Here is a 12,932-nt window from a genome sequence, read left to right on the forward strand (position 1 = left end):
GCCTGCCCAGTGCCATGTGACTCAGAAAACAGAGCTGGGTACCTTGAAATGAGAAGTAACTCTGAAGAAAAAGGTGGGAAATGCCTCATGAACAAATGAAAAATAAGTGAGGTTTACAAATCAGCCAGTGGATTATAAACGGTGCAGTCACGAACACATTTCCCCTTTTTATTCTGATTTTAAGAGCTTACGACTTAATGGGTTCAAAGACCTTAAAACAATTTGATGAAAACCATATAAATCATTGACTTTTATAGAGGACCAGTGCTCAGACTGTCTCATCCCTCTAGACAAGTGAAGGTGATTCGGGGAGACCCTCAGGTGAGGAATGTGACTGCAGCTGCAGGTGCTCAGCGTCTGCCCATCCTGGGCTTGTGCGTGCTCACAGGCCTTGGTGCTTGCTTCAGTGAATCATGTCAGTTTGCTTTATAAAAGCAGTTATTCATGAAGAGTGTCCACAGCTTTACAATTCTTATTTATTTATTTATTTTCCCTGCCCCGTCCCCAAATCCTCTCCCCTTCACCGAATCCCCCTAGCTCTTCATAAACAGTCACATGTTCATCATTGTGGGCATGGACGATGGCACAGAGTCCAGCCTCCACAGCTTTACAATTCTATAAGCAGAGAACAAACCCTCCTCCGTTTTGTCTAATATACCCCTCTGACGAGGCTGAATTTTACCTTAACTTAAACTACATCCGAGGAAGCCAGGAACACTCCTGTCCCATTTAGAATTTTTTTGTAATAGTTTTATGAGGAACTGTTCTTTTTTGAATACTTATTGTAACTTTTCACAAAGGCTGTATGTATGTGTTAAAGATTTTTTTATTATTATTATTGGAAAGGCAGATTTACACAGAGAGGAGATACAGAGAGAAAGATCTTCCATCCGCTAGTTCACTGGCAAGTAGCCACAGTGGCCGGAGTTGATTGGATCTGAAGCCAGGAGCTGCTTCCAGGTCTCACAAGCGGGTGCAGGGTCCCAAGGCTTTGGGCCGTAATCAACAGCTTTCCCAGGCCACAAGCAGGGAGCTGGATGGGAAGTGAAGCAGCGGGGCTATGAGCTGGTGCCCATATGGGATCCTGGCACATGCAAGGCAAGGATTTAGCTATTAGGCCATTGTACTGGACCTTAATTATTTTTTTAAAAAAAGATTTGTCTACCTGGCTGGCTCGCTGTCTCGCTGGCAGAGTTACAGAGAGATAGATGGAGGAAAGGGAGAGACAGAGAGAAATCTTCTATATGCTGGTTTATTTCCCAAATGGTCACAATGGCCAGGGCTGGGCCAGACCAAAGCCAGGAGCTTGCTCCAGGTCTCCCAAATGGGTTAAAGGTCCATAACACTTGGGCCATTCTCCACTGCTTTCCCAAGTTATGTTAGCAGGAAGCTGGATCAGAAGTGGAGCAACTGGGATACAAACCAGCACCCATAGAGAATGCCAGTGTTCCAGTCAGTGGCTTTACACACCATGCCACAACACCAGCCCCAAGATGGTGTATTCAAAAGAAAATAAGTACTGCAGAAGACATTTTGTTCAATTGAAGAGGAGCTGTGATTTTGCTTAGAGGTCTTTGCAAGGAAGATGGATGTGTATCGCATATTAAGCTGCCACCTGCAGTGACTGGCCTACCATGTGAGTGCCAGTTCAAGTCCCTACTGTTCCACTTCTGATCCAGCTCCCTACTCATGCACCTAGGAATGCAGCAGAATATGGCCCAGTATTCCCTTCGCCCGCATGGGAGAGCAGGACGGAGTTCCCAACTTGCTTGCTGTGGCTTAGCCCAGATCCAGCAGTTACAGCCATTTGGGGAATGAGGCAGCAAGTGGAAGACCTCTGTCTGTTTCTCCTTCTCTCTCTGTAACTGACTTTTAAGTAAAATGTATAAACTTTTAGAAAGGAAAAACTAAACCTTCATGGATAAGTACTGCAAGCCAGGGGGGAATGTAGAGTGCTTCCACAAGGCTCTCGTCTCCGAGCTGACTGCATATCGGAGAGGGAGAGAGCTGAGCATTTCACAGTCTCATAAACTGAGTGTTCATGGGCAAGTAGAGCCTCATCTGAAGACTGACTAGAGATATTGCAGGAAAATCTCCGTGAAAATGTTTTCATTTGTAGTTTTACCTGTTGTCTCCAATGGTTTTTCTCGTTAATCTTAGTAAAGCCAGTTTTTCTTACATCACCAGAAAAGTGACCTTGGTAACCTCTTCTAATTTATGTCCCTGTGATTGTGATGAGCATGCTGGGCCAAAGGTGCCCATCAGCCTCCCCCACACTCCTAACTGAAGAGGAGAGACCTTGCCCTTACACACTGGTTCCCTCCCAATTGCCCGAAGATCGAAGGCTGGGCCAAACTGAAGGCAGGACTCAGGAACTCCAGTCTGGCCTCCCGGAAGGGTGGCACTTCCACAGTGCTTGCCGCCTTTGTTCTGGATCATCAGAAATTAAGCAGCTGGGACTAAAGGAGCACTCTAATATGAGATGCTGTTGCCACAGGGTGCAGTTTAACATGCTGCACCACAATGCTGTCAGTCTTAAAATCCAGGAATTTTCTGGTAATGAAATGGGCATTTTTTTTTTCTGGAATTTATTTTTAAAAATCCCCTAAGTGTTCTCCTGCGGAAATGGGGCATCATCTTTGTGTGTAAATCCTGCGTCTGGGGTGAATGCTATCTGGGAGACTAGGAAGCCTGACTTAAGGCTCCCAGCACCCACCCAACATATGAAGCAGGAGGAATTTTTTAAAAAAGAAAACATTCCCATTTTGAAATTAATGCTATACTACTAAATTATTGTTATTGAAAGAAGAATCATAAAATGACCTGGGCATGTGAAGTTAAAATTTAGTTTTCCTCAGACTTAGAAATTTGGGTTAGAACCTTCATCAAAATTTGAGTTCCATTTTAATGGGGTGAACAAAAATGTGCATGTAGGTGGGTGTTATCCCAGCCATTATTAATGAGATCCAAGGAATAAAATGAAATTTGTGATAAACTAAGTTTTCCGGTTTTTTTGGATAATATTTTTTCATCAGCTCCCAAGTAATTCATTCTGCTGTCTGTGTGCAGCTAACACTCGCTCCCAAATCGAGTGACTTCAGATTTTAATTTAGTGGAAGCGTTAAAGAAAGCAGATGATTCCCTGTGATAAGTTAAAGCAGATATCTTCTAGGTGAAAAGTTAAAGTCATTTATTAGAGGAGATAGTGCTGTGATATTCTTCAAACTGACGCCCAACACGAGCCTGGAATCTAAACGATCGGCTTTGGGCTCACGATAGAGAGATAATTTTGAAATGGATGATCACATTTTACACTGGGGCCATAGAGGCAAGGAATGTAGAACACAGTAATTACAAGTTTAGTCTTGATAAAACACTCTCCATCCTGTTTAAGTCAGCAGAGGTTAGCTTGCTCGGATCTCCACTTTTAATTGGTTTTGGACTTGAGTTTTTAGGGGGAGGAGGGCCATGTTCAAATTAGAAGAATCCATGAGCCGAGAGGGCAAACTAGGAAACAGTTATTTGCAGAAGCTTTTACGGGGCCTTGATCAAACATTCATACCTGTGGAACAAAAGTTTTTTTTTTCTTCTTCTGCTTCTAAAACTAAGATGCTTAAAGTCAAGAGTCTTGCCAATGAAGGAAATCCTGTTTGCAGTCGAGGTTAATGGCATTAGGTGTGCGCATTTTAACCATTATATTTTTTGCCATCTGTCAAGAGTATGTGGTCCTAGCCCTTTCTTGTAGAAAGATTATCCTTTGTCAGCTGTAAATAAAGTGGCTCTATCTCACTGCTTTTCTAGCAGACAGCCCAAGTCCCTTCGCTTTCCCCCCAATTTGGTTCCTCCTCTAATCATTAGTACTTATTGTTTGGCTGGCTCCAGTTTTCCATGAAAAGAAAATCAGTGGAATCAAACAAAATGTAAAGCAAGTTTTAAGATAGAATTAAACATTTTGAAAACATTGTAATGACTTGGCTGCCATTTGACAAATGTTTGTGGTGTCTTGAAAAAAGCCAAGTTATTTATTTAGAAGCATGCAGACTCTCTCTGCTAGCTGAACCCCATCGTTTAACAATAAATGATGCTTTTGCTGATAAATGATTCTTTTTATGCAGACTAGCAAATGAAATGGGAGACGATGTCTGAAGGCAGATGAACACTGAGCTGCCTAATGCTGCCATCCATTATAATATGGTTAGAAACAACAAATTCCCCCAAAGTAATCCCCCAGACCCCACCTTGAATTCGTCAGTTCCAGTATGCTGTCAGTGGATTCAATGTCATTACTCACTTTGTTTTCTCTTTTCCCTCTGTAGCCCAGAAAGGTCAGTGGTTGAGTGGATTTTTTGACTACGGATCCTTCTCAGAGATTATGCAGCCCTGGGCACAGACTGTGGTGGTTGGGAGAGCCAGGTAGGAGCTTTTTTGTTTCTGAAATTTTGTCCTCTCAACTAAAAATAAGAATGCAAGGGGCCATGACTATGTAGATATTTCTGCCAATCAAGCTCTGTCTGCACTCTTTAAAAATACTGGACTGTGGCCATGGCTTGGGCAGTGACATCGAAACACTGATTCCCAGTAATCGTTTAGTGTATCACTCCAATATGCCTTTAATCTGAACACTGGTTTTGATGGTATTACCTACCTTACTACCTACTTTTCTTTCTTCCTTCCTTGCTTGCTTTGTTTTAAAGATTTATTTATTTTTATTGGAAAGCCAGATTCACAGAGAGTACAGAAAGATCTTTCATCCGCTGGTTATCTCCTCAAATGGCAAATATGACTGAGCCCATCAGAAGCACATCAGAAGCCAGCAGCTTTCTCTGGGTTTCCCACACAGGTGCAGGGTGCCAAGGATTTGGGCCATTCTCTACTGCTTTCTCAGGCCATAAGCAAGAAGCTGGATTAGAAGTGGAACACTGGGACACAAACCGGTACCCACACAGACTCCTGCATTTGGAGGTGGCACATTGGACAGCTGAGGCATTGCACTGTCCCCCAATATTTCCTTTCAATAATGCTGCAGGGAAAGCTCTCAGGGGAAGGGGGTTGCAAAGACCAACTACAGCATCCATCAACCATCAGTGACTTCCTCCCCTGAAGACCACTTTCCTTGCAGTCTAAATGAAAAGTGAATCTGAGACTCATCCACTTCTCTGTGTACACTGAGAGAAGTTCTTTAAAGGTATCAGGATTATATAAGTGACAAATATACTATACTGGATTATAATCAGATTTGAATTACCAGTAAAAAAAAAAGTTTACCTGAATAAGCTGGGTCGCTGGGATACACATATTTCTTCAAGTGGGAAATTGAAGTTTCTATTAAATTTTAATACCCACTCTAAGAAGTGCTTCACTCAACAGCCAGCTCTGCACGCAATAATCTGTAGTGCTTGCTATAACAAGCACCTGCCAAGGCCGATCTTAATCTAGCGCAGCACCGCAGAGACGCGCTGCCTGAGGGGCCCACATCTAGAGCTCACCTTTCTCTCCGGGGCAATCAGTTTCCCTTATCTTGGTGAAAAGTGGCACCTGTTCAAGATTTCAAATATGCCACATTGGGTGGAGATTTAGATTTCAGCCTTGGAAATAATTCCTTGCTTTGTGATTCTCTCTGTGCAGCAGGTCAGCACGCCTTGTGCTGCCAGTGGCAAGAAGTCGCGGATGGCCAGTCCCTCAGCCAGGGGCTTCTGCTGCGACTGAGCAGGAGCAGGCCCAGAGGCAGCTCGGACAGAAACTCATGGGCATCTGCTACCCATTATCCTTCTAAGTCTCATGTCTTTTCCTCAGCACTGGCTTCTGGGTCTCAGTGAGAATCATTTTTTGTACCTGAGAGAATTCCACCCCAGGGAGGTAGGAGATGCGGGAAGCACTAGGATGGGAGTCCTTCTGCCCAGGACCTACAAACTAGTTTTTGAGTCTTCATTTCACACCAAGACCAACATTTCTGAGAATTTGTCTGTTTGCTTCATTTCCTTGTCTGTAAAAAAAAAAAAAGAGAGAGAAGAAAAATGTCATATTTTAAGCCTCACAAAGCCAAACCTTTATTAATGTCCATAAGGTCCTCCTAGGGGAAATAGGAGAGTGATGTTTTTATATATAAGTATAAAAGGAAGAACAGGGAAGAATAGGGGTTGTTTTGCAACCAGGATCAGTCCAGTTTGGTTTTGGTTAGCTCTGCCATTGTTTATTGCAACACTCCGTGTGGCTTCTTCCTTTCTTTCCATCTGATGAGTTCTGGGCTTCTTGCTCTAAAACATATACATGCCCATAAGTATATAAAGCACAAATGGAGCTAGCTTCTTTCAAAAGCAATGGTATTTCGAGAAATAAATATAAATGTATTCTTCTGGGATTGTTACTGTAAGTGCTGCCAAAACTCATCTTTGGTATGTATGTTTGGAATATGTGTGCTATTGGCTGTAAATTGTCTTTTATTATTCCATGGCACCTTGTCCAGGGACACACTATAAAACAAGATGTAGCATCTTCATGTGCTAGCCTGATAAAATTTATATGAAGTATAATAGAAAACAGAAGTTGTTCTGAGCTGTTTTCAAGTCCAATAAATAACTGTAATACTCGGATAAAGATGTTCTTTATTAGGTCACATGGGCCCTAATATATAAGTTATAAGTTACCGATTTAGGGTGGCTTTTGCAATTACAAGTTTCCAGTTGGATTGTTAATCATTGTGAACAGAAATATTTCTAAACTCTCCTGTGTACCTCCTGCTCGTTGTCTGATTGTCTAGAGGGCTTTTGATTCTGATTCAGTGCAGGCAAATGACAAGGGGGTGGGTGGTCTTCACTCAGGTTCCTGCTACTCCTCTTGTGATGACAAGAATCCATTTCCAGGCACCGGTTTGTAACAACCAAAGACCATCTTTCACAGCTAAGTTCGTTATGGAGATGCTATGGGACATGAGAGACCATAACCCATCCAAGCCCCAACCAACAAGGAATGAGGCTGAGATTCAAGAAAGAAAATCACATTTTCTAGAAAAAGGACTCACTCTGTACCTTGAATCACTCCCTCCTTCCTGCAAAAAACAAAACAAGAACTTTGTTCTCCCTCCTGAGGGCAAAGTTAAGCTTTGAACAGCTTTGAAATGAGCTAAATACTTCCAATATAGATTACCCTAAGATTGCTACCTAAAACAGTCCCCTGTCCTGCTGCTGTGTTCCAGTCAAAGAGAAAGTTAGTCACTTCCCTACCCTTGGTATCATTTTTCTTTATCATAACACACCAGTATCCTCCTCATCCACACACCCAATGGAAAAGCCTGTTGTACTCACAGATCTTTTATGCAGTCACATATTAACATCCCATAGGAAATTTTAGCCCTATCCCAGTAAGGCCAGTGCTCATTCAATGTTACTACGAGTTTCATGTTCCTACTACCCTTCTTATAATTTCCTACCATCTTTCTCCAAAAATATGAAACACAGAGGTAGAAGGATATGTTAGTGCTGGATTGTTGAGTCTAAATGCAGACTGCCCAGTAGACCCTTGGTTTTAGTTGATCCATCTTGGGACATTTCAGATCAGGAGTGATTTAATGGCTGATTTTCTGTTGTATTCACAGAGTAAATGCCAAATGCAGCAGCTCACAGCCGATGTGAATTGGATCCTTGCTTTCTGTATGTGTGTCCTGTGTTTCCTTCCATGCCTTGATGTGGAATTGGAAAACAAATGTCTAGCCATAATGTTGACATAAACTGGGTTCTTATGTGGCTCATATTTCACCAGGCTAGGAGGAATACCCGTGGGAGTAGTTGCCGTAGAAACGCGAACAGTAGAGCTAAGTATCCCTGCGGATCCTGCGAACCTGGATTCTGAAGCCAAGGTAGGTCCCCTCAAGTACATTGTGCACCTGTACTCGGAGCTTCTTTGTGCTTGGAGTTTTTTTTTTTTTTTTTTTGATATGTTGGGAGTGTTGTGAACCACCAGTTTTAGAGGGAGGGACATTAGCACCCTTTCATGATTTCTGACCATCTAATCATCATGTGCTCTTTTTTCTTTTTTAACTTGCTTTGCCACAAGCACCAGTTCCATGTGCTGCTTGCCTGTAAGATGATTATAGATGGACTTGCAAATTGAATATTGCATGCATAACGTAGAGGTCTTTACAGTGACCTTTTTTGATTAATTTGAAAAGCAGTTAGAGACAGGTAGAGAGATCTTCCATCTGTTGGTTCACTCTACAGATGGCCTTGACGCTGGGTCTGGGCCACGATGAAGCCAGGACCCCAGATATCCACCCAGACCTCCGGCATTATGACAGGGACGCAGAGGCTCTGGCCATCTTTCACTGCTGTCGCAGAAATATTAACAAACAAATGGGTCAAAAGTGGAGCAGCCAGGATTCAAAGTGGCACTTGAGTGGGATGCTGGCATCGTTGGTGGTGGCTTAACTTGTGCCACAGTGCCAACCCCTACAGTGGTCTTGTCAGTGTGTATAAAACAGTCAGTTGTTGCTGAGGAGATGGTCTTACACAAAGGCAGCTACATCAGTCTGGAGGCTCACCGGTCCCAGGTTCTCTTGAGCAAACATCTGGCAGAGCTGTACTCAGACTAAATGATGGCTCTGTCCCAACAGCAGGCATAAACACCACAGCCTGTGTCTTTCCAACAAGGCGGATTACATTTTTATATCCTGACACCATCCAGAAAGGGAGGGTAGCTGGGGGACAGGGCAAGAAAGCTATCCAGCAGGGTGACCTCCAGTGTGTGTTGAGTAACCATACCGCACCAAGTAGACAGATGAAGGGACTGGGAGACTGTGCTCAGTTGGCTCACTTGAAGTTGTGTGACTGAGTCAATTAAAGGTGCCTCTGTCAGCTCTGAAAAGGGTTCCTGGGACTGCTCCTGCAGTAGGAGCAGCTAGGTTTCTACTTCTACTCTAAGGAAGAGTCACGTGCTAGGAATTAAAGTGTCAAGTGATCAGCACCATGGCCTACTAGGCTAAGTCTCTGCAGCGCCAGCATCCCATTGGGCGATGGTTCGAATCTTGGCTGTTCTACTTCCCTGTTTTATGACCTAGGAAAGTAGCATAGGATGGCTCAAGTCCTTGGGCCTCTCCACCAATGTGGAAGACCTGGAAGAAGCTTCTGGATCCTGGCTTTAGATTGGCTCAGCTCCAATCATTGTAGCCATTTGGGAAGTAAACTAGCAGATGGAAGACCTCTCTATGACTCTAATTCTCTGTCTTTCAAATAAAACAAATTTCAGAGAAAAAGGCATATAAAGGTTAAACATTTAAAAATTAATAAGGCCTGGTGTGATGGCTCAGTGACTGTATCCTCACCTTGCCAGGTTCCTATATGGGAGCTGGTTCACATCTCTGTTGCTCCACTTCCCATCCAGCTCCCTGCTTGTGGCCTGGGAAACCAGTTAAGGACAGCCCAAAGCCTTGGGACCCTGCACCTGTGTGGGAGACCCAGAAGATGCTCTGGCTTCAGATTAGCTCAGTTCCTGCTGTTCTGGCCATTCGGAAGTGACCCAGTGGATGGAGGAGCTTTCTCTCTGATTATCTGTGTAAATCTGCCTTTCCAATAGCAATAAAATAAATCTTTGAGAGAAAAATAATAATTTAAAATAAACAAATAAAAAGGTAGTATTTAATAAGGTTAAAGACCCAGGATCCTTTCTTCTTTTCTACTTCAAAGAGATATTTTTTTAAGATTTATTTATTTTTGTTGGAAAGTAGATTTTTTAGCGAGAAGGACAAAAAAGTTCTTCCATCTCCTGGCTCACTCCCTAAGTGGCCGCAAAAGCTGAGCTGAGCCGAAGGCAGGAGCTTTTTCCAGGTGTCCCACTTTACTGTAGGGTTCTAAGGCTTTGGGACATTCTCTATTACTTTCTCAGGCCACAAGAGAAGCTTGATGGGAAGTGGAGCAGCCGGGACTCAGGCTGGTTCCTTGTGGAACGCCAGCACTTAGAGGTAGTAGATTAGCCAGTTGTGTTAATGTGCCAATTCTAAGATCTTTTTATTATTATTATTATTATTAGTAGTAGTAGTAGTATTAACAGATTTAAAAATGTGTCTGAAAGAGTTACAGGGAGAGAAGGAAAAACAAAGAAATTTTTTTCCATCTGCTGGTTCAGCTCCTTAATAGCTGCAAAGTCTGGTGTTGAGGAAACCTAAGCCAGGGTCTAGCAGCATCTTCCAGTTTTCTTACATGAGACCAGGGGTTCAAGTACTTGGTCCATGTTCTGCTGCTTTCCCAGACGTATTAGCAGAGAGTTGGATTGAAGGTGGAACAGCCAGTACTCAAACCAGTGTCCATATAAGCTGCTGGCACTGTAACTTTACATGCTATGCCACAGCACCAGTCCTGAGATGATCTTGATGAATAACAGTTTTGGTTTGCTTGGTCTCTGTCATTTTTGTTTGAGAGACCAGGAGAGAGAGAGAGCTCCCACTCCGTGGTTCCTTCTAAATGCTCAGGGTGGCTGGCGCCAAGTCAGGCCAGAAAGCAGACCCAATCAGGCGGGCTCTCAGCTATGTGAGCTGCACGCCTTCCAAGGTCTGTTGGTGTCAGGAGTCAGAAGCTGCAGCTGAACCCAGATGCAACAGGTGGGACATGGCCTTGAATTCTAGCCCAAATCCCTGTCCATGGGTTGATTCAGAATTTCCCATTTTTGATTAGTAAAATTGTGTTTGCCTTGGAAGAAAGTCCCTCTCAAACTGCTGTTAATTGTGTCCACATCTTTAACTTTCTCCAACAGATAATCCAGCAGGCTGGCCAAGTTTGGTTCCCAGACTCTGCGTTTAAGACCTACCAGGCCATCAAAGACTTCAACCGCGAAGGGTTACCTCTGATGGTCTTTGCCAACTGGCGAGGCTTCTCTGGTGGCATGAAAGGTAATGAGGCCTGGCTGCAGGCTGGGGGAGCCACCGATGTCCGGGCACCCTGCAGCCACGGGAGGGCAGGGGAAGGGCAGAGCCTGTGGGTTTCCTGGCAGCCTGTCTCTCTAGGTTTTGGGGGATTAAACTTCTGAACTGTTTTCTGAGTTAGAACTTGCATGGAAAATGTAGTACATCTTATAATTCCATATAAGAGTTTAGAGTTTTCTTGCTCATGTTGTCTCAGGGGCTGCTGTTGTTGATTTAGTTTTCACAGCTAAGTGGTGGTCCATTCTGATGGTCCTGGGCCAAAGTGACGGTGCTTCTCTCTCCCTCTTTTCTGGGCACGTTCTTTGCTGAGGTTACTCTCTACAGTTCCCCAGCGCCCAAGATCAATACCAAAATAAGCATTTACCAACCAGAAGAAAATGAACAATCGCTGTACCAGAGGCTGTTCTTCATGCAGCCTGTGCTGTGTGCCATTACTATCCGACAACAGCCCTGGGCCTGTGGCTCCAGCAGATTAGAGTGTTATTAGCAAGGCTGTCTTCCGTGCTTTGGGGGTCGCTCGGCGATCAGGCAACCGCTCTCACCATGGACTGAGAACTCTCGATGTGCTGAGCTCCTGTGGGCCAGCCAGGGAGAGCCAGAGCAACCACAGCTCTTGGCCTTAGAGCCAGGAACTTCTGCCAGGGACAGAGACCCCACCTAGGACAGGAAGTGTGCTCTTGAGCGTCAACTTCCTTCACCTTCCACTCGGGGGAGCCCATGATGCTGAGCAGCAGCAGAAATGGTCAGGGAACTGGAAGGGAGGCAGGAGCCAGTCAGCTGGTGTAAGCAGAATACCTGGAAGACACTAAGAGTGTGTAAGCTGCAAAACAACAGTTGGGAATGCACCTGGAGATATTTTAGGGCAGGAGTACCACTAGCCTCGGTGGGGAGAAACGCCTGGGGAAGCTGCCCTTTATGAATGAGCAGCAGGCATGATGACAGGAGGTTCTAGCAAAGTTTCCCTTCACTAGGATTTGCTGAGAATTACCACACTGTGCACATTTCTTGGGGTGGGACTTGGATTATCCATAGGAAAGAAGGTAAATTGCTTTTAGACCAAGATAACAAATCTGTGAAAATCCCATGAGAAATCCAAAGTCTAGGTTAAATGTGTAGGTCAATCCTACGCATGTTTATTTAGTTCCTAAGTGGAAGGAACTATGCCAGCAGCCATTTCTGGGAAAATAAAAGTCAGTAACAGACATTACCTGAAGGAGTTAAAGTGCTGTGAGTGGAAGTCGTAATGCATCATAATGTATCAGCCAAATATCAGGGTGATATTGGTATTGAAGAGGCTGATATCTTTGAAAAGATGGGCAGGTGGAGAATGAGCAAAAATACCTTTTATTTGTATATGGAGTTTATTCAGCACCAGGTCCCACCCAGTCTCAAGTCACCTGGCTACAAGATTGATGTCAGACCTGAGAGAGAATGCGTGTCTGTTTCTCCCTAGTGCTGCAGGGCCCGGGAACGCCTGCTGTCCAGCACACCCGGGCATGCGGCCGCAGGGATTGTTCTTCAGCCCAGAGACGGGAGTCCCCATGTTCCCAGAGTTGCACTTCCAGGAAAGGCTTTTGTTACGCTGTATGTTTTGGGTCAGACGCACTTGGCTGCCAGCCCTATAACAGTAAGAACAGCAATTAAGATTCATGGAGCTCTTCTCACCAGAAACCTGTTAGCCATTTCACATGGATTAGCTCAGTAACCGGCACAAGTCCCTCGGAGGGGGCAAGCTGCCGTGTTTTCTACATCCTCACGTAAACTGAGACTTTGGTTGAGTAGATGTCCCTGGGTGATTCCGCTGAAAAAGGGAGCAGAGCCGAGGGAGGAGAGGAGCTTGACTCTGGCTCCTGTAGCCACCGTGACCAGGTCTGCTAGAAGATTCCAGGGAGAGCTGTCCAGCAGCCTAAGAAAGTCATATTCCACCTCCTTCCCCTCTGCCCAGGAACGACCTGGCTTACCAGAAAACAAATAGCAGGAGTTCAGAAATGAGGTTTTTGTTAAATTGTGGCAAAATATAGAAAAC

The 12,932-nt window shown here is 44.4% G+C and overlaps 1 protein-coding gene across 1 annotated transcript in view; it reads left to right on the forward strand.

Moving 5' to 3' along the window:
• The window catches only part of ACACA (acetyl-CoA carboxylase alpha), a 217,218-nt gene that overhangs the window by 174,942 nt on the left and 29,344 nt on the right, over positions 1-12,932 (forward strand). Inside the window, exons 48-50 of the mRNA XM_041001716.1 lie at positions 4,317-4,413; positions 7,756-7,852; positions 10,738-10,873. Coding sequence (XP_040857650.1) covers positions 4,317-4,413; positions 7,756-7,852; positions 10,738-10,873 — 330 coding nt within the window. The remainder of the gene's footprint in view (positions 1-4,316; positions 4,414-7,755; positions 7,853-10,737; positions 10,874-12,932) is intronic.

This window comes from Ochotona curzoniae, unplaced genomic scaffold (genome assembly GCF_017591425.1).
Source record: "Ochotona curzoniae isolate NIBS_2020 unplaced genomic scaffold, NIBS_Ocur_1.0 scaffold_2453, whole genome shotgun sequence".
Classification (NCBI taxonomy): Eukaryota; Metazoa; Chordata; class Mammalia; order Lagomorpha; family Ochotonidae; genus Ochotona; species Ochotona curzoniae.